Below are 24,833 nucleotides of genomic sequence, written 5' to 3'. Positions count from 1 at the left end.
TTATTATGGTAGCAAAGTGGTTTCATATAAATAAAATGTACTACATAAACACTCCATGTTAACGATCATGATACTATAAATTGTTCCACGTACAAGGAGAACAAGGCAATTTAGGGAATATGGTCCATTTTTATCACAGCTGTGGCATTTCATCAGTTCAATGTTCCATCTTGGCTTCTGTGAAAGCTATAGTATCAGATTGGATATTTTTATTTCTAAGATAAAGCTGAACTTTTAATAAGAACAATCTGGGAGTTTAGACAATATATATCTTTGTAATCTCATCTATCGAATTTTCTGACATGAGTAAACTTTAATCACTTTGATTTTTTCCCCTAGTTTTGTTGACAAATGATATGAAATATGCTTTTTAAAATGATGTATATCTTAATTTTTCCCCTAAAAACAACAAAGCGCTATTAACAGTTGAACATTCCTGAACAATCCCTCCATGGCTTTTGGAAAAACTCTGTAATAAAACCAGCAGACTAAAAATCTAGATAAGGAAATACATTTCATTTTCAATTTTCTCAGAAGCTATTATGATCAATCAACCAATTAGTAGAGCAAATAAATAAATTAATGCCATTTAAAAAAGAACATTCTGAAAACCCCTTAATGTCTTTCTCAACTAAAAGTATAGGCTCAACATTAATCAATTTTATAAGCCTAATTTTTGCTTAATCTTTTTTCCATCTTTGCTTAAACATATGGAGATATAAATAGTGTATTATGGCCCTCTCTATTCCCCTTTAATTTACAGAGTACAAGATCTGCAGCTGATGTAAATCAGTGTGGCCCCATTACTCTGGACCAATTTAGTGGATCTGTTTCTGATTTACATCAACACAAACAAGAAGATAGTCAGGCCTTACGTCTGATCAAAAATATACAGATAACACATTCAGTCGGGAATCCTTATTTTACGCACAACTTCAGCTCTTAGCGATCTAGCAAGGGCAGGCTAAACAGTTTGGGGAAGTTCCTCGCAGTTGTAGAGGCAGTGGCCTTGGTTTTGAGAGTGACTTGGATAGGGTCAACAAGGAACGGCATCTCCCCTGGTTTGGCACCCAGACCTCGGTGGCAGGCGAGAGTCAGTCTGACCATCGCCCGCGCTGGAACTGCTCCAGCCGCCCAAAAACAGCTGCGACACAGAGCTGTGCCCGGTTGCGTGCCCATGGCAAGGTCCGTGGGGTGGCCATAATTCTTTAGGTGGGCCACCGACACAAGCGGCGGCTGTGCCATCCCACAGAGGAGCCTGCTGCTTTTTAGCACCGAGTCTGGCTGGCGGCGGGCCAGGCGGCGTGCAGGCAGGGGGGAAGGAAAGCAGCACCAGTGCCAGTCGGCTGAGTCCTAATGTGGCCCTGTGCATGACATTAAAGCAGCTCCTCGTCCCAGGCAGAAGCCCAGCGTGGGCTATTTATAGCCCTGGCTCCTTGCTGCTCACCAGAAGTGCTGTGCTGCTGTGTGAGATCTCTGTTTGCCTCTCCCACGCACTCTCACAGACACCTGCTGCTCCCGGCGTCGGAAAGGTACATTTAAATCCTTTCCCCACTCAGAGCAGGAAAGAGAAGGGAGTTTGGTGCTGAGATGGATGGGCAATGTGGAAACATCAGGGCCAGGCTGCTTTGGTTTACTGGGTGCATGGGAAATTTGTGGGCAGGGGTACTTGAATGCATGTCTTGGGGAACCCTTAAAGGTGCTGCAGAGGGGACCTACACATAGTGATGCAGGGCCTGCTGCAAGGCAGCTACGTGGCAGGGAGGCAGCAGGACCCTTGTTTAGTATCTGTCAGTGCCAAAATTGAAGCCCTCTCACTTTTTATGGTGCCTGCTGTTTGGTTCATAATGGAAATGTAAGAGATTAATTACAAAAACAAAGCTAGGATGGGAACTCCCAAACAATATCAAACTTGGGGTCTGTTTGCAGCTATATGCTGTTTGCCAGCGGTGTGGAAATAGGGTCAGCCTGCGGATGCAGAAATTTCGGTGTCTGAGGTCTGTGCATGGGGTGGGTTCTGTGCCCTCCACAAGCCTGTAAACGCGTAGACTTGCTTCCAGCAAGAAAGCTCAGAGAAACTCTTGTTTCTCCTATCAAGGTATCTATATGTGCCTGGGACTGATCCTCACCGTCAAGAGGCTGAACATCTTTAATATGAGGATTCAGTAGGGATTGCAGATTTAGTAGGTATTGAATATATGTGTTAGAGCAGGGGCCATTTTGGAGATGGCTCTGTGTTGCTGCCATGGGTTGCTATGATTTTTCTTTTCTGTAGGTATGGTCATACCCAGATATTTGCTTGGTAGTGATTGAAATTGAAACTAGAGAAATTTATGGGGAAGGCTGGATTCAAACAGTAACTAATGGAATGCTGACGTCAAGTTATAAGGGTTTACAACTTGCAATTTATTTTAATTTCACTGCTGAGTGACAGGGATATTAAAGCTTTTACGTACTAGCATTTGCTCACCAAACGGATACATACTTCAGAGTTTTATATAAGTATTAGCAATTAGAGTTCACAATCTTTTCTGTTGTAAAAATGCCAATAGAGTCTAGTTTGCACCAAGTTATTAAATTATGTTTCTTTTAATTGTGATACAGTCCAATTTACACTGTACGACATAATTGTTCCAGAAAGTAAGCCTTTCCTATACTTGCCAGTATGTTTACACAAATGCAAAAAGAGAAACCTCTAAGACCTTTCCCAAGCTGCTTAAAAAGCTACTGAAATACATTTTAGAAATACATTTTCCTTCTGCTGGCATCTGTCATTGGATATGTAAAAAAACTTGTGCATCCTCCTTCTGTGAATGAGCACTTTGCCATTTCAATTAGTTTTGATATGTAAGACAAATGATCTGCATATATGAACCATAAAAGAAATGTATGTATATATTTAGCTTCTATTCTTCTCACGCAATTAATGCACATAATTGGCTCAGACTGGGATTTGTTTATAGGCATTTGTTTGTGAGCAGAGCCACATCCATTTTTTACTTAAATCTTGGGATTCTTTTGACTGACTTCAGTGAGCTTTGAATCAGAGTAAGATTAAGGTCAGGTGAAGGCATATTTGAAAAAATGGCCCACAGGGTCTTTCATTTTCAGCTGCTTTGATTTTTTTCATGAATCTATAACAGTTTAAAGAAAAAAAAACATGCCTGGTATTTGCTGAGATAGGATCAATATTAATCCAATCCCACATCTAGGCCTCTGTCTTGGCAGTAAACGGAGCTCAAACTGTCAAATCTTTCCAGAAGCATAAACTACCCCAAGGCTTTGAAAACTGATCAAAGCACCTTCAGGTCTCCAATGGTCAAACGTGTTCCCAAACACGGTTTCTAAAGCTTTGCAGGCTGCTTAAAACCTCACTGTTAGGTGTCAAGCTTCTCCTAGCCCAAAGAGCCTTGTTAAGTCCCATTTTATTTTTATTTTAAATTTAAAAAAAAAAAAAAGCTACTGTAGAAAGGACGAGCTGTGTATTATGTAGCAGTCTGGGTGGAGATGGTTCCAGTCTCTGCTGGCAGTGGGATGCTTGCAGCAGCAGGGGTGCAGTGACGCACGCAGGGGAACCCAACACTGCCACAACTGTCTACACCTACGGTCACCTTTGCTGCTTGCAGGTCAGCAGCCTGTCTCTCTGCACCGAGAGCTTCCTTTTATACCATTTGCGGGCTGTAAATGCCTAAGAAATCTCCCATGAACACGCCTAGCAGCCCGTGTCCCAGCAGCAGCTGGCTCATGCCTGGATAGCGTGAGACCTTGACTCAGGCTCCTCAGAATTAGGTGGCATGTGAAAATAAACAAGGTGCCACAGGGATTGAGGGAGAAAAACAGTTAAGATCTCTCTCAGAAGGATCGTCATACTTTATTTTATATAGGCCAATGATATGATATATTTGGATTTGTAGTGTTCACCATTCCAAAAGCTTACAATTCCTTCTTCCCTTCCAGCAAAAAGGGAGGATCACCTGAAACGTACCTGCTGTGGGGCTGATCCTGGGAAATCGATAGGGCTGAGCAAGGAGAGTTCTTTCTCTGACTTTAATGGGAAGGAGAACATGTCATCTGGCAAACCTTTTAAAGCTGCCTATGCCATTTAAGGCTGAAGTTTTACCTTTAAAAGTGATGCAGATACTTCAGTTCCTAAATTGCGTAATGAGCTTAAGTAGGACTTGGGCTTTTAGCTTAATTAGATGCCTTTGAAAACCCAGAAATCCCGGATCTCCAAGTAACTAGCAACTGACAGAATACAGAAAGCTTCAGAAAGGTACCCTGGCTGCTAGTAGTTACAGTGATGCTTGAGACACATCCAAGCGCTAAACGTCAAATTGTCACAGAGAACCATTTATTAGAGACACTTACCTGTATGCCCTCTCAAACCATATAGACATAAATTTCATAAAAAAGAATTGGCTGTTCTCCCACTTAATGCTCTACCACAAGTTTGTATATTTTATCTGGACAGAATGGATGGAGTTCATTCAAGAAATAATATCTAAGTCAAAGGAAGAAGGTAAGTATTCCCTGAAACTGAGTGACCTTTTCAGCACAGATCTCTAGGCACAGACTAGAAATGCTTCCCAGTCTGACCACCGATAACTATTCTTTGAATGTGCTTTTTCAGCTAGTTGGGCACCTGACTTATGTTGATTTAGTCAGTTGATTTCATCACAATTTGTTTCTAATGATATAATCATGTAGGACTGTATCAGTAACTTCACTCAAGACAAAGTATCTAATTTATCCCCTATTATTCCTGAAAAAATTAAGAAAATTAGATTCGATTGACACAATTTGTTCTTGATAAATAGGTGCTATAGAGTCTTTTATGACCTTATTGGCCTCTAAATTCTTATAATTCAATCATGTAATAATTTCTTTCCAGGTATCAGAATTGTCAGATAATTATCAGGATATTATCAGAATTATCAGGATAATAGGAACTATTATCCTATAGATATAGGAACATCTATGATCCCCCAGAAGCTTCCTTTCTGTATCTTAGTCTTATTACATCTTTTCCTTATATCAAGATTAGCATTATTATTTGCCCTTCGTGAGTACTGCGGGATCTTTTGCACAGTTTAAAATCTTGATCTTAAATGCCAGCACAGCCTTCATAATTAAACCCCCAGATTATAACATTATTATCATTTGGGTACTGATTTCTGCCTCGCTGTGGCTGTCAGCCAAATGTCATAATGCATACAATTAACAGATTTGCTTCTCAGCTTACCGATAACAAAGGAAGCACAAATAATTCATAGGCAGAGGCACTGGTTCTTTGATGTGACTGAACTCTGATCCTTTCAGCACCTGAAGGGAGGCAGGCTGAAGACAGGGCAGCCTCATTAAGGCAGAGAAGAAAAAAAAAAAAGCAGAGGAGGAAGAGGAGGATGCAGGAGGTGCCCCCTGCGCTGCAGCCCGCTGCCCCATGCTGGGTGCTGTGACCTCTTCTGGGTCAGGTCCCACAGCTCCCACCCTCCCACCACGGCGCGGGAAAGAGGAGATTCCTTGGAACTGGGGGGAAAAGACAAGAAAAATCTATGTCCCAGACAAAAATGCAGACAAAATAATGTCTCTAATTACAAGGTAGCTTTTTTTTTCAGAGGTTAAGGGAAATTCCTGATGAGATACTTCCATCTGGTTTACAGTCCCTTTGCGCTGGGGCAGTTCAAAGAGGCTGCAGTGTAACAGAGAATTGAGGACAGCATTTATTTATAGTTTGATAGCCTCATAAAAGCCGTAGAGCTGAGCTCACAGCAGTGCGCTTATTTATGTTTTGAACTACTCTTGCAGCACCCTACTGCCTTGCAAAACGTATGCTGTAGCTCCTGCATAAAATTATATATGACTCTTCATAAGGTTCATGACACAAAGGCAAAAAAAAAAAAAAAAAAGTGAAATTAGACTAACAAAAAGCTGATATAAAAATAAAAGTAGCAGCCAGAACTGGAGGAAAATTAACAGCATGTCTCTGAAATAAAGTAACATCAAATGAAGATTTGCACCTGAATCCATTTTTCACAATAGAAGAAAAAAATATCCAAAAACTCTGAATAAGGCAATAACTCTGATTTCAGCTCTGGTGACATTACGAAGCATTTGAGCCTTGCATTGGTTTTTTTTAATGACAACCCAGCCTCTGGCACAATCTCAGTATAGTGTCTCACTGCGAATTATATTTGTATCACATTTATCCTTTCTTTTAATATCAATGTACCATCTTTTTTCCTCTGTAACCCAGAGGGGAAAGCAAAGCAGCACCATTTCATTATTACCCTTTAATAGTCTTTCCAGTGATATAAAGGAGAATATTAATATCCTTCTAATGACCTCACCTAAACACTGCTAAAAGCCAGGAAGGGAGTGACAAGTTTGTAGCTAATGCACAGGGATGAATTTCTGAAATTAATGAAAGGATTTCACCCCTGGGTTTTAATCCTGTTTTCTTTTTAACCTTTTAGCTTCAGTTTCCTCAGATGTAGGATGGAGAAAGTAGACTTACATACAAATTGACAGCATGATTTTATTCAGCACAGTTCGGCCAGGAGCTTGGTGTGCTATCAAAGCAAGGAGATGAAGAAGGTGCATTCTTACAAGGAAAGGCAAATACTGTCTTCCTGAAAGCGTAAGGTAACCAAGGTGCCCAAAGCATTCTATGATTCTATGATTCTATAGCTCTAGCTGGGGAAGCAGCGTTGCTCTGCAGAGCTCAGCAAGGTGGGTGAAGAGGAGGTTGGAAGATTCCAGACTGCAAGGTGGAGACTCCTTGCAGAATTCAGCCCAAGGATGAAGTGATGACTGGGTATGCACCAGCCCCAGGAGAGAGGCGGCCACCCCATCTACCCCTCACAGGCTGTACACGGCTCTGCTGCTGCTCCTGGGGAGGGTGCCCAGAGCCGACCCACCAGCTTTGTGGGCACCAGAGGAGACCTCCCTGCACCAGGTGCAGATGGGCAGTGCCCTTCATCATCTGGGTAGCGGGTATAGGACTTACCCATCAGATAATTTGTGCCTAAAGTAGTGATGGCATGAGTAAATGGCATGAGCTACACTGTGCTTTAAGATTCCTATTGCTAACGTCTTAATGATGAAACAGAGGAGAAAATGGCTGTGAGCTTGTTGTGCCAGATATCCTGATCACTGGTAAATGAACACATAAAATTCACAAATCTAATGAACAGTGTAATCAAAGACAAAAATGTTGCTCTTAAGAAAGCTAAATTAACAGTGAAAGAAAACTTAAAGGTGACCAGCAAAGGAAGTGAAATCATAACTCAGTTCTACACACTGCTTCTTCCTGATCTGTACAAAAGTCTGGGAAAGATGATGATGATTAATCATCTCACTTGTTCTTCACATTAAAAATGCACATTTTGTCCATTATGAAAAAGCTGGAGGATGTGTGGAGCTCTGACATCACAAAAGAGAAAGGAGAGAAGCTGATAATTTTGGAGGAAAAACCCTGGTTAGTCAGATTGCTAAACAGGATGGGGGTCTTGTCTGTAGTTATTAACACTTTCATCCAGTTGGAGAGTGAACAACCTGATTAAAGATGCTACAGCTCATCTGCTTTAAGATATGCGTGCTTATAATACACTATCTTTGAGATATGGTGTGGTTCCTTTATCAAAGTGCAGTGAAGATCAAATATTACAAGGTGATAAAATTGCATGAGGGGAAAACGATAAACTGGCCATCTAATTATCATGTAGGGTTAAAAAAAGAGAGCATTTTCTATCTCGTAAAAGGATTCTGCTCACTGTAAAGAATCCTTCAGAGGCTGTTGATGCAGGATTAAGACCTACGTTTTCTCAAATGCAGTATTTCATTTCAATGCACCCAGAACAAAAAACCCCAAACAACCCAAGTTCTAGATTTTGGAAATACCATTGCTTTATTTTTTTGTACAAACTTACTGCCTTTGATTGATTTTAAAAAGTACCATAAGAAGAACTCAGAGCTTGGCCCACATTCAGACTATGAAGTTAATGTTTTGTCTTCCAAATCCATTTTTAAAATCTGGTAATAACCCAGATTCATTTCTCAGATGTGTTGCTTCTAGTTCCAGATTTGGAATATGGAAAGAATTGATAAAATCAAGGAAATGCTAGTCTTCAAGCATGCCTGGTTTTTAATTTAGCACTCAAAGTGAGGAATTTATGTAATTTGTTAAAACAGAATGATGACTACTTCCAAAAACAACTGAACAGCTAAAAGAGTAGGTCTGAGATTGATGATATAGCCATAGATTTCCTTTTCACCCAGGAAATAACTATAACATTTTAAAAAAAATCCATCTATCTAGATCTGTAGAGAAAGCTGGAATGTTTGTGAAAATACCTTCAGGTGGGTTTCAAAGAATTTCATATACTAATTTTTTATGTTGATACATATTTCTTTAATGAAACTAAGACTACTCTTCATGCTTCCAGGATTTGAGAAAACCAGTTCAATCTGTCATACAAGACCCTGATCCTGCAAACATTTAAGCTGGTGAGGACTGTTGCTCATTTGAATAGTCCCATTAAGCAATTCATAGCATGTTTACAATGTGTTTCAAACATGGTTATACCACAGCTTTAGGACTTGTCTGTGCATTGGTGATTCATGACAGGAGTCCTTAATGCATTTCCACAACAGAACTCTCTCAGTACCACATTAGAGACAGAAACTGTGTTAAGGCCTGGTATCGCTAAAGTGATGGGTAAACGTCATTCTCCCACTGACAGTTCTACCACTGTACCTCACATTCTGCAGCTTGCTGATCTGAGAGCCTGAGCGGTTCAGTAAAGCCCCCCCCCCCCCCAAAAAAAAAAAAAAAAACCAACCAGAAATGGGACCACGAAGTTCGTTCTGTTTTCCCCATAAATAAAACTAGAGGGAGTATGTGAATAATTACAATTTAATTAAAAATCCCATTTGAGGTTACAGTAAGCGGAACCAAAACTCTCTTAATCTGCAGCACTTGAGCATCCTGCTGAGAAGTGGGAGGACAGCTTGAAAGCTGGCCCCTATTTACTAAGCCTTTGTTTATCCCAAAGCAAACCACTAGCAACTCCGTGAAAACCAGTGAAAGAGTAAAGAATCTGGCCAATTAGACCAAGTTGCTTCCTGCCAGTTCCACCACCATACTTCAGGGGTGGAATCTGTCTCTGCCCACAACATTGCCTGACTCTCTCAGCTTGACGCCTAGGGAGAGAGCTACTGGTAAAGTGGGGCGTGATGGGGCACAGACAAATCTATTGGTAGAGTAATGAGGCGGCAGCTTTCTAACTGCTTTGCAAGGGTGTAAGCACAGGGCTTCTGAATCGAAACCGTTCTGCAAACTGGTAGTCAGGCCTGGTGGTAAGGCAGGATATTAAACATCCACATGTACACTTATGCCTCTGTAAAATGCCGGTGAACTGGGTTGTACTAGTGGCTTTATTTCCCACCCGCTTTGCAAAGGTGTAGATGGCTGTAAAAACTAGTGAGAGAAGCAAGTCTAATGTTTTTTCCATTTTTTTTAGTCTTGTAAACGCCTTTTCTGAAGTCTCTACTTAGGCATAACTCCTAGTTTGAGAGGAGCTGTGAACACTGAAAGGGTACTACTCCATCTGGCTGTCTAACCTAAGGGGCTGTTGAAAATATAAGGTACTTTCAGCATCTAAGCAAGGACTAATGTCCTTCAGGTGCATGTGAGAGACAAAACTTGAACAGCCAAGGGACAAAGGGCCAGACCTAGACTTTATTAAAGTCAGTGGATTTCCCTCGATTTTAATAGGCTCTGGATCAGGATCAGGGAAAGGAGGGAGAAGGCAGCTGGAAAAGACTGTTTTGAAGGGAAATCTGTAATTTTCTTTAAACAATCAAAAAAACTTGTGGGGGCGTTATTGAATATTGAAGATCACTTGAAGTGTCAGTGTTATTTTTCTGTGTCTTGGAGACCTTGAGCCTAAGACCTCACCATAATTTTACATACTTTTATGCATTACTGATTTATATCACACTCTATAGAATGACTAGCTTTAGATATTAATAGCAATATTCATTTGCCCAATAATTTGTTCTTATTGGACAATGTTATGCTTCTACCTCTAGAAACATTCCTGATGAAGACCTTGAATCCTGAGGAGATTTAAAAACAGGAAGTTTGGAGATCAACCATGGATCATAAGGCTGAGGAGAAAAGCAGGCAGTGCCATAGCTTGACTTTATTGGAACAAGTAAGGAGAATGAAAGAATCAACAGAGATAATTGATATTGTGCTAGTTGCAGAAGGTGAGAAATTCCCCTGCCATAAGGTGGTGCTGGCTGCCTTCAGTCCCTATTTCAAAGCCATGTTTACCTGTGGCTTGGTTGAATGCACGCAAAGAGAAGTGGTACTGCATGACATCTCTGCAGAGAGTGTGTCCGTAATACTCAATTACATGTACAGTGCAGATTTGCACCTCACTAACCAGAATGTGCAGACTGTTGCACTTGCTGCATATTTCATGCAGATGGAAGATGTTTTCAGTATGTGTCAGAAGTACATGATGGACCATATGGATGCTTCCAACTGTGTGGGCATCTACTACTTTGCAAACCACATTGGGGCAGAAGATTTGTCTGATCAAGCAAGGAAATACTTATATCAGCATTTTGCTGAGGTGAGCTTACAGGAAGAAATATTAGAGATTGAATTCCAGCAGCTGTTGACTCTCATAAAATCAGATGATCTGAATATTTCCAGGGAGGAGAGCATTCTGGACCTCGTCATTAGATGGGTCAAGCACAGCAGAAAGTCACGTGTAGAGCACCTTATTGAGCTCCTGAAGCAAGTGAGACTGGTACTTGTCAGCCCTTCCTTTCTTGTGGAAGCCCAGAAAAGGAACACGATGATCCTGTGCAATTCAGAATGCAATGATATGTTTGAGGAAGCACTGAAAACCATCAAGCTATCCAGCCACCCTTCTCTCAGCCTGCGATATGGCATGGAGACTACCGATCTCTTACTCTGCATTGGCAACAATTCTCTCGGCATTAGGTCAAGACATGGTAGCTATGCAGATGCCAGTTTTTGTTATGCTCCTGCGACACAAAAGACTTACTTCATTTCCTCTCCAAAGTATGGAGAGGGTTTAGGATGTGTTTGCACTGGTGTTGTCACTGAGAATAATGATATTATTGTGGCAGGAGAGGCAAGTGCCGTCAAAATGTCTAGACAAAAGACCAGGAACATCGAAATTTATAGGTGTGTACCCTCTGTCAGAAAATCCCTAATTATTTAAAAATTTTAAATCCAAATAATGTTTCTGGGAACAAAAAAAGACCACTAGACAAAGCGTTCTTTATTTGAAAGTTTTCCCAGAGATTTTGATTACTCTAATCAATTTGTCACAATTGATCTTTATGGCACAATGAATTATATACATGCAACGAAATCCTGATGCCTTTTCTCCTGAAGGAAGAAGGATTTACTGTAGTGGCATCTCTGTGTAAATGAGCTTGATTAGATCCTACATCAATGTATGTGGATTTTATATTCTCCTTAGTCAAATCACGACATTTTCCTAGGATGCTCATTTCTAGGTCATTAGCAGGGGGAAATGAGTCAAGCAAATGACCTGAGGAGTCCAGTAAGACAGAGATAACACACTTCTCTGTTGAAGTTGATGATAGTACTTCAGAGGTTAAAGGATAATGACGGATAGCTTTAATCCCTCATTCTGTTTTTACTCGCGTCTTTTTCAGATGCACCCATTTTAAAGAAAAACAGACATTTTCTGCATTAAAGACAAAATTTAAAAATTGTGACAGCATTTTCAAATACAGATGCCTAAATTTAAGGAAGTAAATCCGTCCTGAGGCAGATGAAGTGGCCTTTTTTTCAGCAGTGTTGAGCTCTCGCTCTTGCCACTAATTTCAGTGGGAACTGTGATTGAGCAGCACATGCAGAAATAAGGGATGACTTACTTTAATCAGGGTCAAATATCTTTGAAAGGATGCCTAGGATTCCTTATACTAAAAATGCTTAATCTTACAAACATTAGGCTCAATTTTATAACTTCTCTGTGAAGGAGAAAGCTCCTCTTGTCATCGTACCATTGTCTGAATAAACATTGATGATGACGGGGGTGACATTTCAAACAAGCTGATGGGACCTCAGTGAATGAGGGCATTTACAACTCTGGATTTTCCTACAGATACCACCAGCGAGGAAACCAGTTTTGGCACAGCCTGTGCACAACTCAGCTCCGTGAACTCTACGCATTGGGCACTACCCATAATGATCTTTATGTAATAGGAGGGCAAATGAAAGTGAAAAATCAGTATCTGGTCACAAACTGTGTGCAGAAGTATTCCATGGAGCAAGGCACCTGGAGAAGCACAGCGCCTCTTCCAGTACCGTTAGCCTGCCATGTGGTGGTGACGGTGAAGAATAAGCTCTACGTGCTGGGTGGCTGGACACCACAGGTTAAGAAATGTGCAAGTTATTTTGTTTTGTTTGTTTACTAACAAGCAGAGCCATGCTTGGTTTGTATGATGTGTAATTTTATGGTGCTTCTTGCACAGGAAAAGTACATCAGTGATAACAGAGGAATACATTGCTCACATTCCTCTGGTTAAACATCTTTTGTAGGAAAACCAAACAGGGTGAAGAGGAATGATATCCATCTTATGCCATCCTCACTATAATACCAACTTTAGGAAGGGCAGTTCTTTCATAGAGACGTGCACAGTGAGCAAGAGTTTAAAATACATCCCCTGTATCAACATGGGTTCAATTTTAAATAACTACTGTGTTAAACACCTTATTTTTTTCACAAGAACTTGAATTGAAATAACTAGGATTATATTTAGTACTTACTTGGCACTTTTTTGTCATCACAGGCTGTGAAAAATGGATTAACTTCAGCCTTTCCTTTCCTTATATACTGTCCACTTAATTTTTCTAGGTATCAGTAAATAATGGTATTTAAATCATACAGAGGCCCTTAACTGAGCCCTGTCTTCAAAAAGGGTGTACACAGGTAAATTTCAGGGACAGATTTGTATCTGAAAGGTAAAGTTCACCTCAATTTCTCAGGAAACCTTCTGGGTTAACCAAAGTTCATTTATTTGATTTTCATTAAATTATATTTTAAAGGAAAAGTCAAAGCATTCTCTGGAAAACAGATTCCTTTAATCAGTCCATTTATTTGTTTCAGTTCCATTGCTTGGTCATGTAATGTTTTAAAAAGAATTTTCAGAAGGGCCACAGATACCATATTCAGGAGTACAGGGAATATACAGAACTATGCTACAAGGAAGGTGGATGTCAGGAAGAGTGCTTGCTTTCTCCAGTTGCTCCCAGTGCAAAAGATCTTTTTTAAGAGCGTAGCCCATTCTTATTTACTGCTTGGTGCTGTTTAAATATGAGCATTCAAGATAAAGACCCACATTCACTTGACGATGAAGTAGAACATCTGTAATTCTTAATGCTGACAGCAGTATATTCAGACTGTCATCACATCTCATTGGTTTGTGTTCTCTTGAAATAAATTACTGTTTAATGTATTTAAAAGTGAGATGCATTCAGCAAACAAGATTTCCACCTCTTCGGATATTTTGAGTGCAGGAGTCCCCCAAGGAGACAACAGAAAGATCAGAGAGTATTTCTGATACTGAAACAACTGAGCAAGGATACCTCGCGATTTAAAGAATTAAAATATAAAAATATACTTATGTAGAAACAATCTATCTGTAAAAAAACTTGAACTGAAAGATATGCTATACCGCAAAGATAGATGTTGAAGTCAGACAACCAGCTTTGTCTTTCTTAATAGTTCTCCAGATCAGACTGTAAGGAGTAAAAGTGGCTTAGAAGCACAAGTCAGGAATATTGAGCGAAGAATGGTTTTAAAAAAAATATGGACACCTTGAAAACACCTGCAGTGGATACCTGCTGACCAGTACTATCAGTAACAACACATCGGAATCTGAGTTTATATATAAATAGGCTTGAGATGAGCAGATTAACAGTGATTGATTAAAATCCATAGCTTTGTAAGATTAGGGTGTACCTGAGCAGATCAGAACAAATTAGCTAAAGCTCTTAAAAAAGTGCTTTAAGACCAGCACTGCAGAGTGCTGAGGAGTTCTGGTACCATATATCTGCCACATTCACCTGTCAGATGCGGTGATTGTCTATGTGGGGCTACCACAGCTGCGCTCTGAAAGCAAATTAGTTTGTCAAGCCAGGAGTTGTCCCTATGCTCAAGCAGCACTGAATGTTCTGTCAATCCTGAACAAATACTAACGACACAGCATTGATAGAGTGCTGTAAATGCATGTGTCCATTACAGGACAGAGATAAATACATGTTCCCTTCCCACTCAGGCTTTGCAATTGAAACAAGACAAGACAAAGTCAAGCCAGGACATAAAATGATGGCTTAGGAGGGCGAGGGCTCGACTCACAGCAGCATTGCTCTGGCTCAGCGCTGGGCTAGCCTTACTGGTGCTAGCAGAGCTAAAAACCCAAGTGACTCCAGCCTTGGTAACTGGGGGCTCTTAAAATGGAAGGAGGTGTTTGGTGAGGCTGAGAGAAAGGTTTCAGACCACTGAGACAGAGAGAAGGGCTGCTGGATGTTATGTTTTCTGTACATAAAGAGCACACTGTGCACTCTGAGGTGAACATTACCACAAAAATGAGGTAGGATGTGAACTTACAGTATGTCAAATGATGCCTTCTCCTAAGTATATGCTTACTCTGTGTTGAAAATACACATTTTACCCCTCTTTCAGTGAATAAATCAGTGTTTCACACTTATGATGAAGAAAGAGCATGCCCCTGGGCATTTACAGGGGGTAACCAAGGGGCTATGTAATTACTTTCTAGTTTGCCTCCTACTGTCTTGTCCATCACATCAGTGTTGTAAAGGTCTTTTGGGAAAGAAAAATAACAATCAAAGCAAGAACACACATAACAACATCACAAGTAAGCAAAGTAGTTCTCTCCTTCTCACTCTCTCTACGTGAAACCTTTCATCCCAAAATATTTCAGGATCCTCCCCCCACAGCCTACTGCTTATAGTCAAGGCTGTCGTACCCAGAAAACATAATCTGAGTTCCCTGCATCACACTAGACAGGCAGAGAAAGGGGAAGAAGATGAGAGAGAACAAGAGGAGTAGGAGTGAGTATAAAAAGAATATTATGGCAGCAAAGATATAGCCGGGGGTTAGGAGCTTATTATGAAAACTATTGAAGGAGAAGTTACAGCAGTTGAACAACATTACTCTGGTTAGGCTGACTAAAGAAACGTGCAAATGACTTGAGAATAAGTTAAGTTTAGATACAGGCCTGAGAAAGGCCAGCTAAGTACCTCACTGACACTCACAGTAGAGTCTGTGTAACAGTGGGAATAGATTGCAACATTTAGGAGGAAGAAAAAATGTCAGATAGACTGGTTTGCCCTCTATTATTGTTAGGACTTCACAGCAGCCTTGTGAAAGAGGTACGTTCTGCCAGAGCTGGGCCCATGAATGTATTGTTATTACCCAAATCCTCAGCTTTATCACTGCAGAATATAGATGCCTTCTTATTCATTTGCCTTCCACAGCGTACTCCCAGCCACAAGTCATGGGTGCTGTTAAACCCTAGTGAGTATGAATCACTTAGCAGCTATAATTGATGTGTTTATGTTATTTATCTGCTCAGCTGTCTGCTGTGATTAATTGCATGCAGGCGTGTGCAGAGGGCTCCAAATGTTGTATTATTATATGGCTGTCATATTTCATACAGATGGATCTGCCTGACGATGAGCCGGATCGATTAAGTAACAGAACGTTTCGGTACGACCCAGGCCAAGACAAATGGACAGAAGGCGCGCCAATGAAGTACTCCAAATACCGCTTCAGCACAGCCGTAGTCAACAGCGAGATTTATGTCTTGGGTAAGAGGAAACAGATTTTTAACAGATAGTACCATGACTTTTTCTTCTTTCCAGCAATTTGCCTCTGCAAAGTGAAATATCTCACCCTTTGCTATGTACGCAGGACAAAGTATGTTGGACTAAATGGGTAGTATTTTTCTAGAGTTATTTTTTCCCCACATAATGTCTTCCTTCCTTAATTTATGTAGATTAAATTAAGTGAATGTTTGTGTTCTGGATTAACGTAACAAAGATACTTCGCTTTTTAAAATACTTTTCTTTTGAGTATCAGTGTGTGCTATAAATAATAATGAATTTTAAAAGGTGGGTAGAGACGTCTTGTTAGCACCATTTCACAGGTGAGCAGTGAAAAGCTAAGGAACATACCCAGCACCATGAAGGAATAGCATAGGGAAAAAGAAAATTTGGATCTCCGGTCAAAACCAACATTATTTGTGGATTCTGATAAAATTCAATGAATCATTCTCTTCCACCCACCTCAATGCAGTACATTTTGAGATCTTTCATTTTGTCATTTTTTGATTGAATCTTTTCAATTTTTTGTTTCAAAACAGTATTTTGACCAAAAGTTTTAAGACTTGTGTGAAAGAGTTCAATAATCTCCTACCCCAAAATCTTTTGTCCCAGAATGATCCCCATCCATATCCCCAGTTCTGCAGTTCATTCATAACATGACTCTTTTCCCAAAGACCATCCTTCATGGCCCCATCCCAACGTCTGTCCAAGCCAACAGAAAGAACATCACCTGTTTCTGAACACTAGCAAACACCTCAGAAGGTGTCATGCAGGGAATCTTTCTGGAGAAAATTATGATGTAAGGCAGGGAAAGGCAGATGGAGAAGAAAGGTATTGCGGGCATTGGGAATGATATGGGGGAAAAGGTGAAAGGGCATCTTGAAAGGAGAACAGGAGTCAGAAAGGTGAACAAATGAAGTAAAGAAGGATTATAGACAGGTGTATAATGGGAAAGTACTTGAAGAAGTGGTGAAAAAATTTTGTACAGTCAATTAATCCACAGGTGGGCTGTGGGTTATTCATACCCTTCCATGCTCCCAGGGTCCTGTGGGCAGCATCAGCCATGCAGAAGGCAGCAATTATATCAGTACCTCAGGACACTTCAATCCCTTCTGCTTCAAACTACTCCTGCTTGCAAGCTTGTCAAAGTGAACACAATAAATATGGTCTTATCAACTTAATACACCTCCTGTATAAAGGGTGTTCTGGTTTTGTCGGGGTTGTTTTATACCATGGATAAAGAAGAGTTTGTTCCTGGCATGTAATAACAGAAAGTGTTTTGCAGGGGGTGTATCTAAGAAAGGTGTCTTTGAGGTAGAAGAGGAAAATGGCTTTAACGCTGCATTTGTCTTCTTTTAGAGAAACTTCTTAAGTGGCTTGAGACAGGCCCATAGTCACAACCAAGAGAAAGGGCGAGAGTGGCCTGTATGGAAAAAGAGAGCTTTACAAACAGAAAATAATTTCATTATTGTCAAAGGTTAGTGATAGAGAACGTCAGTATGCTGCAAAATAACAAGAGTGTTGGCTTCCCAGGTTCAAAGGTGCGTCAAAAATGTGGAAAATCCATCCTTTGCAAAAGGTTAAATCTATATAATTATTTATACTGACACTGATGCTGTAATGGGGCAGCAGAAGCAGCCGTAATAGTTGGGAAGAGAAAGGCTGTATTCATGAGTTTCAGTAAGAAGCATTCTGAGATCAAGATCACGAATGCTGTGATGACACAAGAGAGTCAGGGAGAAAAAAAAAAAAGGAGCCGCCTTGGGATGCATGTGATAAAACAAATTGACAGTCATCTTCACAGCAAGCCTGACACTGAGACAAGGAAAAGGAGTGGCTAATAAGGAAAACTGCATCCATTTTCTTCCCTCAAAATCTCACAAAGGAAGAAGCATATCTGAGTGATTACAGTAATGAAATGTACAGATTGAACAAAAGCACAGTATTAAATCTGAAAAGTGCCTGTTTAAATGGCATTGAGGAAAGTTCATGGTCTCACAGACCTTCTCAAGCATTTTGCTAACATAAAAATATAAAAAGCAATGTTTTATTATGTATAGCAGTCAGTGCTGCAGTATTCAGGGAGCTGAACATTGACTTGAATTCCTTCTTACATGTCAGCCAGTACCAATAATTTTTTTTGTGAGAAAAATCTTTGTTAACAATCGGATCGGTGCGTGGGCCAGAACAAGCTCTTGCTCTGTCTCCATCACTTTGCTGTTTCACGCACCTTCTATGAGCAGTCCTTATTCGGGCAGTCCTAAGGGAACCAATGCACTTAATCCTGTGATTAACAATTTGCTGCACTGGACCCTTCACTCCTGCCACTAAATGTAACTAAATACACATAATGATAGTGTTTGCTCTCAGTTTTGACAGAGAATCTGGGGTAATTTCACTGTAATGAACAAAGTTGCCTGTAATTTATACCAAAGGTATAAGCTCACACACTGCTCCAGGGAGCAGGTTTTTGAGAAAGATTGTGTTATTTTTACCATTGTGTTTCTGAGCCTGCCTCCGTTCTGATGCTCCGTCCACTCAAGGTGTAACTGTAGCAAGTGTAGACACGAATGAGTTACCATCAGGTAGCATGAACATCAGTTGCAGGGAAGACATTTTGACCTAGGTCTGAGCTGTTTTCACAAGCTCCTGATTGCCTATTTTCACAAACCTTGTGAGGACGTTAACGTCCATAAATCTGTAAAATTTGGTTGAAACTGGCCAACAGGAGCAAAAGCTATGAAAGGCAGACAAAATAATCTAAATGCAGATAGAGAACACACATGCAGTGAGGGTAACTGCATGAGTCTTGTTTCCTTAGGAAATCAAATAATATTAGAACAAATTTTTTAATTGAAAGACAAACCTGACACTGAGCCAAAAATGATTTGTCAACAAATTCTACCTTTGAATATGCTGGTTTAAATCCACCTTTAACTATATGGGTGGAAATGAAGATTTGTCTGTTAAAATCGAGAAGACTATGTGGTTGCTAAATGTTAACCATCACTGTCTGAAAACTCTGTGGAAGAGATTAAAGTATTTTCCAAGACTTCTCACAATGATGAAGCAATTTCCAAACGAATTCTGTTTGGAAACAGTGATAGAGTCACTGATATTGGCATCTTATTCTGCTGATATCACACATGGCCTCAACTCCAGCTGTAAACTCACACTCGCCAACTGTAATTAAAACCTTACACAGAAAAGCTACATTCCACGGTTTATTCGTGGTGACAAGTTCTTGTTACCTTGTGAGTTCTCAGGCTGTTGGGCTGCGAGATGGGTACAGTTTTCCTTTGGAAACAATTGCGACGGTAACCCTGGCAGTGTGAACGGGCAATTCATGGCATTGAAAGGAAGACAGTAAAAACACTCTTAATCTGGCTGATCTGTACTTGGTCATGCAGATGACATTCAGGAGAGAATGGGAATGGAAGGAATGGAGGTTGATGCTGACAGACCAAAGAATAGCAACTGTCAAGAGGACGGTAAAACCACTGCAGGCTGTTCAAAGCTGTGGGTCCCTCGGTCATCACACTGCTTCACAAGGAATGCGGGGCACTGTGGGAGTCTAGAAAGATGCTGTCAAGGGCGATTTGTGCAAAACACATTCTGAAGAGGGTCACAGCTCATAGGTTGTCCTCATGTAGTGACCTCAGAGGCATCCATGCTCAGGCATAATGACTAAGCTTCTGTGCTACAGATGAGAGAGAGACTTTCATGGAGTCTCTACCACTGCCATTTATACCCCTTCTCTCTCCAAATGGGGATTCCCCATAGTGAAGTGTGTGTGCACAGAACTTGAGCATCTAATGGGCTCCCACGGACACTCATGGGACACTCAATGAAGGGGCAATTCAGAAGCATGCTTGATGTCAATGCTTGGATTCCCACAAGCATCACCCACTTCTCCTATCGTACTTGTTCCTTGTGATGTGATGCACTGTCTCCATGGGCTTCCTGCAGTCTGCACCCATGTAAGAAGATCCACTGGGGACTGCTGGGGGCAGAGGAAGGAGAGGGAGGGAGGCAAGGTGGAAGCAGGTAAATACAAGATATCTTCTGTATGCCACGAGAACCAAGCCCCGCTTCCCAGAAATGAAAACATGAAATAAAGAAATATATAACTCTAGCTGGATACATAAAGCAGCGATGCAGAGAGATGAGACTTCTTTCAAGCAACTCTTGAAAACAAAGTCCTTAAACAAAGTAAGTTTGTCAGCTCTTTTAGGCAGGATCTCTGTCTTCCTGTACAGTTCATACAGGTGTCAGCACATTCAGGATTAGGTGGGACTCTAGAGCATAAATGAAAAATCACTGCACTAAAAGTTGATCCTCTCTAATGTCTCTGATGTGTGAATGCAATTTCTATCATAAATATGAAGCAAAAAGCATAGATGGAGCACTAGCTTTGAAGAAGATGCAACAGCAGACTTTTTGATATACAAGTATAATTTTTGCTCTCATCCATGTAGGTGTAAACCTATAGTAAGTAGTCTGCTGATGTCAGTTGTGTTGTGTCAGACTCATTTTGTTCTAACTCAGATCAGAATCTGATGCTTAGCCTTTGAAGTGTTAATTTCTGAAAAGTCTTACTGGCACAGAACAGAGAGTACATAGCCACTGTCTAAAAACTCTTCCCAGCCTAATTGCCAGCTCCAGCGTGTAAAACCCTAATGACTTAAATGGAATTATTCTAGAGTCACACTGATGGAAGGAAAATGAAAAATAGATTAGAGTTTTTGGTCTGAGTAATAGCATTGTTCAGGAACCTGTACAATGTGTCTTAATCAGCAATCCTGCAATATAATTGTCTGTTTGTTGTATAATGTTCCTAGAGATTCTTATGCTATTTATACAGTGTACATAATCCTTATAAGTAAATGAACAGCATTTCCTAAGGCTCAAAATCCTTTCTCCTATTCATCCCATTTGACTGGTCTTAGCTCTTTCTCTCCATATTTTCCCAGGAACATAACTATATTCGTTGGAAAGCCCAAGAAAGAGCAGTATTGTGTTCTTAATGACAGAGGCAATTGAGACACTTTTGGATGAAAACCAGATGGGAGGGCTCTATTTAAGGTCATGCATTTTAATCTCTTGCTTAAAAAAATATCCTTTCCAGCTAAGTCTCTGAAAACTCATTACAGCCAACAGACAAATTAGGAAAATTTATCCAAATGAATCCATTTGAATGCCATATTAATTAGCTGATGTTAAAACATATTCAGTACAAGTACTGTCTCTGAAATACAGGTCACTGGTAAAAAATGTTGTATCACCATGACAGCTTTAACCATGTGTTGCTTTTATGTTATATAATTCCTGCTTTATAAATAAGAACATATAGAAGGACTTAAACGAGAAACTGTATTAGGGAAGGTTTAGGAATCAAAGAATTTTTGTTTATCCTCCTTAGCCTGGCATCCCACCTCTTACAACTTGGCTTTTTTTCCCCTGAGTTCTTGCTGAGAGCTTCTTTTAAAACTTTTAAGCAGTTAAATGAGGTTCAATTAAATACTGAATGTCTCGATCATAAAATACTTATCTGAATATGTACTTTGGGGTCTCTCTGGAAATGAAAGTGTGTGTAGGAGGGGCTGGAAGGAGACATTTTAGCTTTCATGCTTGAGTATTAACTGTGCATTTGAATAACACCTTCTTCTAAAATAAACATGTCTATTTATAAATATGCTTTGGACTTCTGACAAGTAGCAGCTTATGTGCCTGATTCTGCTCTGTTATACCTGTTCAACAGCCTCTGTAGTGCCTGTGTGCAGGGAGAAACAAAAAATGCAAAAATTTGGTCTGATAGATGAGATCAGAAATGCTTTCTACTCACTTAAGGTTTATCAAAGGAAATGAGAACAAGGCATTACGGGAGAAAGGGAGGAGCTGGAACCAAAGTGTTGACCACATTTAGGAAGACAATCATCTGTTTTTTCAGCCCTGCTTTTAATCAATCTTTTGCCCTCGTGTCTTCTACAAGCTGCATTACCTCATCTGCTTTGCTCTGTGTTAGTAAAGAATGACAGTGCTTCTTGGTTTCATCTTTGGAAGTGCCTGCCAGGGCTAGCTTTATTGCTCCCTTATTTCTCTGAGAAACCAGCTTAGCAGTCCTGCTTTGCAGAGAGTGAGAGAGCAATGTAAGTGCTGAGACTCTTAGCTTGAGTGCTGTTAAAGAGTAATGAAGGGAAATGTTACAGAAGAGATTAGTGCTATTAAATCTATTGTGCATTCCAGAGATCAATTCAATAGCAAATTATTTTACGGGAGCAGGAGGCAAAGCTTAGATTTCACTTGCTTGTTGGAGAATTACTTTTTTTTTTTTTTTTACGCATTTTTCAGGTTCCTTTGATAAAAATTCAGAGAGGCGCTACTAAGAGTACACGTTGCTCCGTATTGCAACCTGAGGACTTAATTATATGATAAAGAATTACAGTGTCAGTGCCCTGAGGGCACTAATAGGTCTTGATCATCCTGACAAGCGTCACCTGGGGCCTCCACCCATACCCTCTGCCCATAGGTCCAGAAGCATCATTTAAACACAGGCCTGAGGAATCAGCCCCTTCTTGTCACCTTGCCTTTGCCTGACAGCTGCTGGTAGGACCTTCTGCAATCATCTGCCTCTGGTCCTGTGGAGCTGTGCCCTGATGGTGAGCTCACTACCTGGGTCACCTTCCCTTTGGAAGCAGCTCTGCTCTTGTTGCTCCCTGATATACTCCCCTGGCTGAGAGACTGTAGTTCCTGTCTAATTTCAGGTGTCTGCTAGTGGGGGAACCAAATTAAATGGTATGAAGCCTGACATTCAGAGGTCCCCATCACCCTGCCACTCTCAATGCACTACATAAGCTCTTTTCAGTCCTATCTGGATCACCAGCCACCTTGTAGGTGTCATTTTGGTCAGCCATTCTGTCTGTTCAATGAGCAATACAGACTTCGATATGGGTGGCTATCCTGGGGGGAAAAAAAATTGTCCATGTTAGACTCAGCTGCCTGGCGAATTTTGCTGTACAGGTGCTCAGTGTGGGTGAGACTTGGAAGTGCAATTGCTCTGCACCAGTGCCTGCTTTTGCAAGTATCAGTGACATGGGTGAAGTCATTTGGTACATGTAGGTAGGAATGCTCCCTATCTCTTGAAACGCAACTGCATGTCAGTCTCACTCCTATAGAAATATACAGATGTATCTAAGGCACTTATTGCCTTTGCACCTGCTGAACTAATTATTACTAGTGACTCTTTACCACTTCACTGCTGTTACAGATGTTCCCCCACAAGTGCTGGAAGGCTGTTCTATTATTAGAACTGATGTGACTCAAATTGCGTTCAGTCTTCTCAGATGAGCATGGGGTAAGAGGGAGGCGGATGACCTCAGCCAAAGCAGCATGCTTTGCCTTCAGCCATGAGTAGCGTGTGGGTATAGCGAAGCACAGAACCACACCTCATTGAATTTCTGAAGACATGCTTATCGCATCATATACCCTGCTTTGCCTTCTTGCGTCAAAGGCTTGTCTTCTCCATCCCGATTTCTTAAGAAAGATCATGTATTTTATTTATATGTTTATTTTACTAATGGAGCTTCATGTTAAATTTAAAGTCCATTAGAACCACTGCCTACTGAGTGCCCTTGAAAAGTACGTTTGATTGCAGAATCATCCAAGTGTGATATGGAGAGCTCTCAAGCATTAATGTGTTTGGGAACACAAAGGTGGCTTCACTGGCTTTTTCAGTCCTTCAGTGGCATCTGAAATGTCTCCTAGGGGAAGCGCATGATGTAAAAAGCCTAACGTGTTGAAAGGGTGTATTTGTAAGGGGGCTGGGGGAAAGATTGGGTTCTGGGATTAAATCCTCATGTGTGATGAATGTGAAAATGAGAGAAATGTTCAAAACTCCCAGTGAGAAATCCATCTTCCCCTGCACAAAGGACATATAATTGTGCTTTATGCAGAGAACTAGGCCAGGTGGTGTTGAATTCACCCACTGATGAGACAGGTGAGTGTGGGCTAACGAAGGACCCTCCCCAGCATCCATTCCAGTCCATGGGCATGGAAATAGCAATTGCTGCCCTTCTGCATACCTGTCAGGACTCCTGGGAGGCTGCGACCACAGCATGGGTGTTTTAATGACCCCATCTATAGTTCTCAGTGGTTTAAGGTACAATGACAAGCACAGATCCACATGCTGACGGCAGGTCACTTGGCACAGGCGTCTCCCACAGATGACCTACAACCTTCTGCCCTCTTTACTGCACTCTCCCTTAGCATCTTCAAGGTTACCCCCATTTTATGTAGAGGCTCCTGTAGGAGCAGAGCATGAACTCAGTTGTTCAGCTGCTCTACTCAGAGAACATGAAATAAAGATAATCTTCATGGCCTTAACTGTAATTCCATATGTCTCCACTTGCACTCCTAATGGTTTCATAAATCTGAACGAAGAAAGCAGTGGGACAGGGTGATCTGGAGTCATGACTGACAGAGCACAAAGCAGCCTGAATTGCCTGACACAGCAAGTTGGGGTTTGGTTGTTTTTTTTTTTTTTTCCAATTTGAAGTCTTGCTTGGTATACACATTGTAGATGATGGATAGCCTGGTTAATGTGAGATGCCTCCACTTGGCTGCAGATGTGAAGTTGATTTAAGTTTGAGAACCTTTTTTGTTGATTTGTGTATTCGGTTCTTTGGGAAGAGGCCTGAGACACCAGTATCCGTAGAGGAAAAAAAGGGTATTGTCTCACAGGAGTATTTCTCAACTACTGCACCTGGGAATACAGCAAAGCCGTGCTGGTAGAGTCTAATATCCTCAGATTCCTTTGTTAGCAATATTTGAGTGTTAGCATTGCTTTAGAAGAGGAGATTGAAATTCTTGATTTCTTGTTTTTTCAGAATGCTGTTTTTCTAAGCTTGAA

The 24,833-nt window shown here is 40.8% G+C and overlaps 1 protein-coding gene across 1 annotated transcript in view; it reads left to right on the top strand.

The window, feature by feature from the left end:
- Window positions 1-10,157: 10,157 nt before the first annotated feature.
- The window catches only part of KBTBD12 (kelch repeat and BTB domain containing 12), a 29,575-nt gene continuing 14,899 nt past the window's right edge, over window positions 10,158-24,833 (top strand). The window contains exons 1-3 of the mRNA XM_075714549.1: window positions 10,158-11,227; window positions 12,180-12,450; window positions 15,760-15,910. Of these exons, the coding sequence (XP_075570664.1) occupies window positions 10,158-11,227; window positions 12,180-12,450; window positions 15,760-15,910 (1,492 nt within the window). The remainder of the gene's footprint in view (window positions 11,228-12,179; window positions 12,451-15,759; window positions 15,911-24,833) is intronic.

Source organism: Pelecanus crispus, chromosome 7 (genome assembly GCF_030463565.1).
Source record: "Pelecanus crispus isolate bPelCri1 chromosome 7, bPelCri1.pri, whole genome shotgun sequence".
Lineage (NCBI taxonomy): Eukaryota > Metazoa > Chordata > Aves > Pelecaniformes > Pelecanidae > Pelecanus > Pelecanus crispus.
The sequence above is the reverse complement of the archived record's forward strand: the minus strand, read 5'-3'. Positions and strand labels throughout refer to the sequence as shown.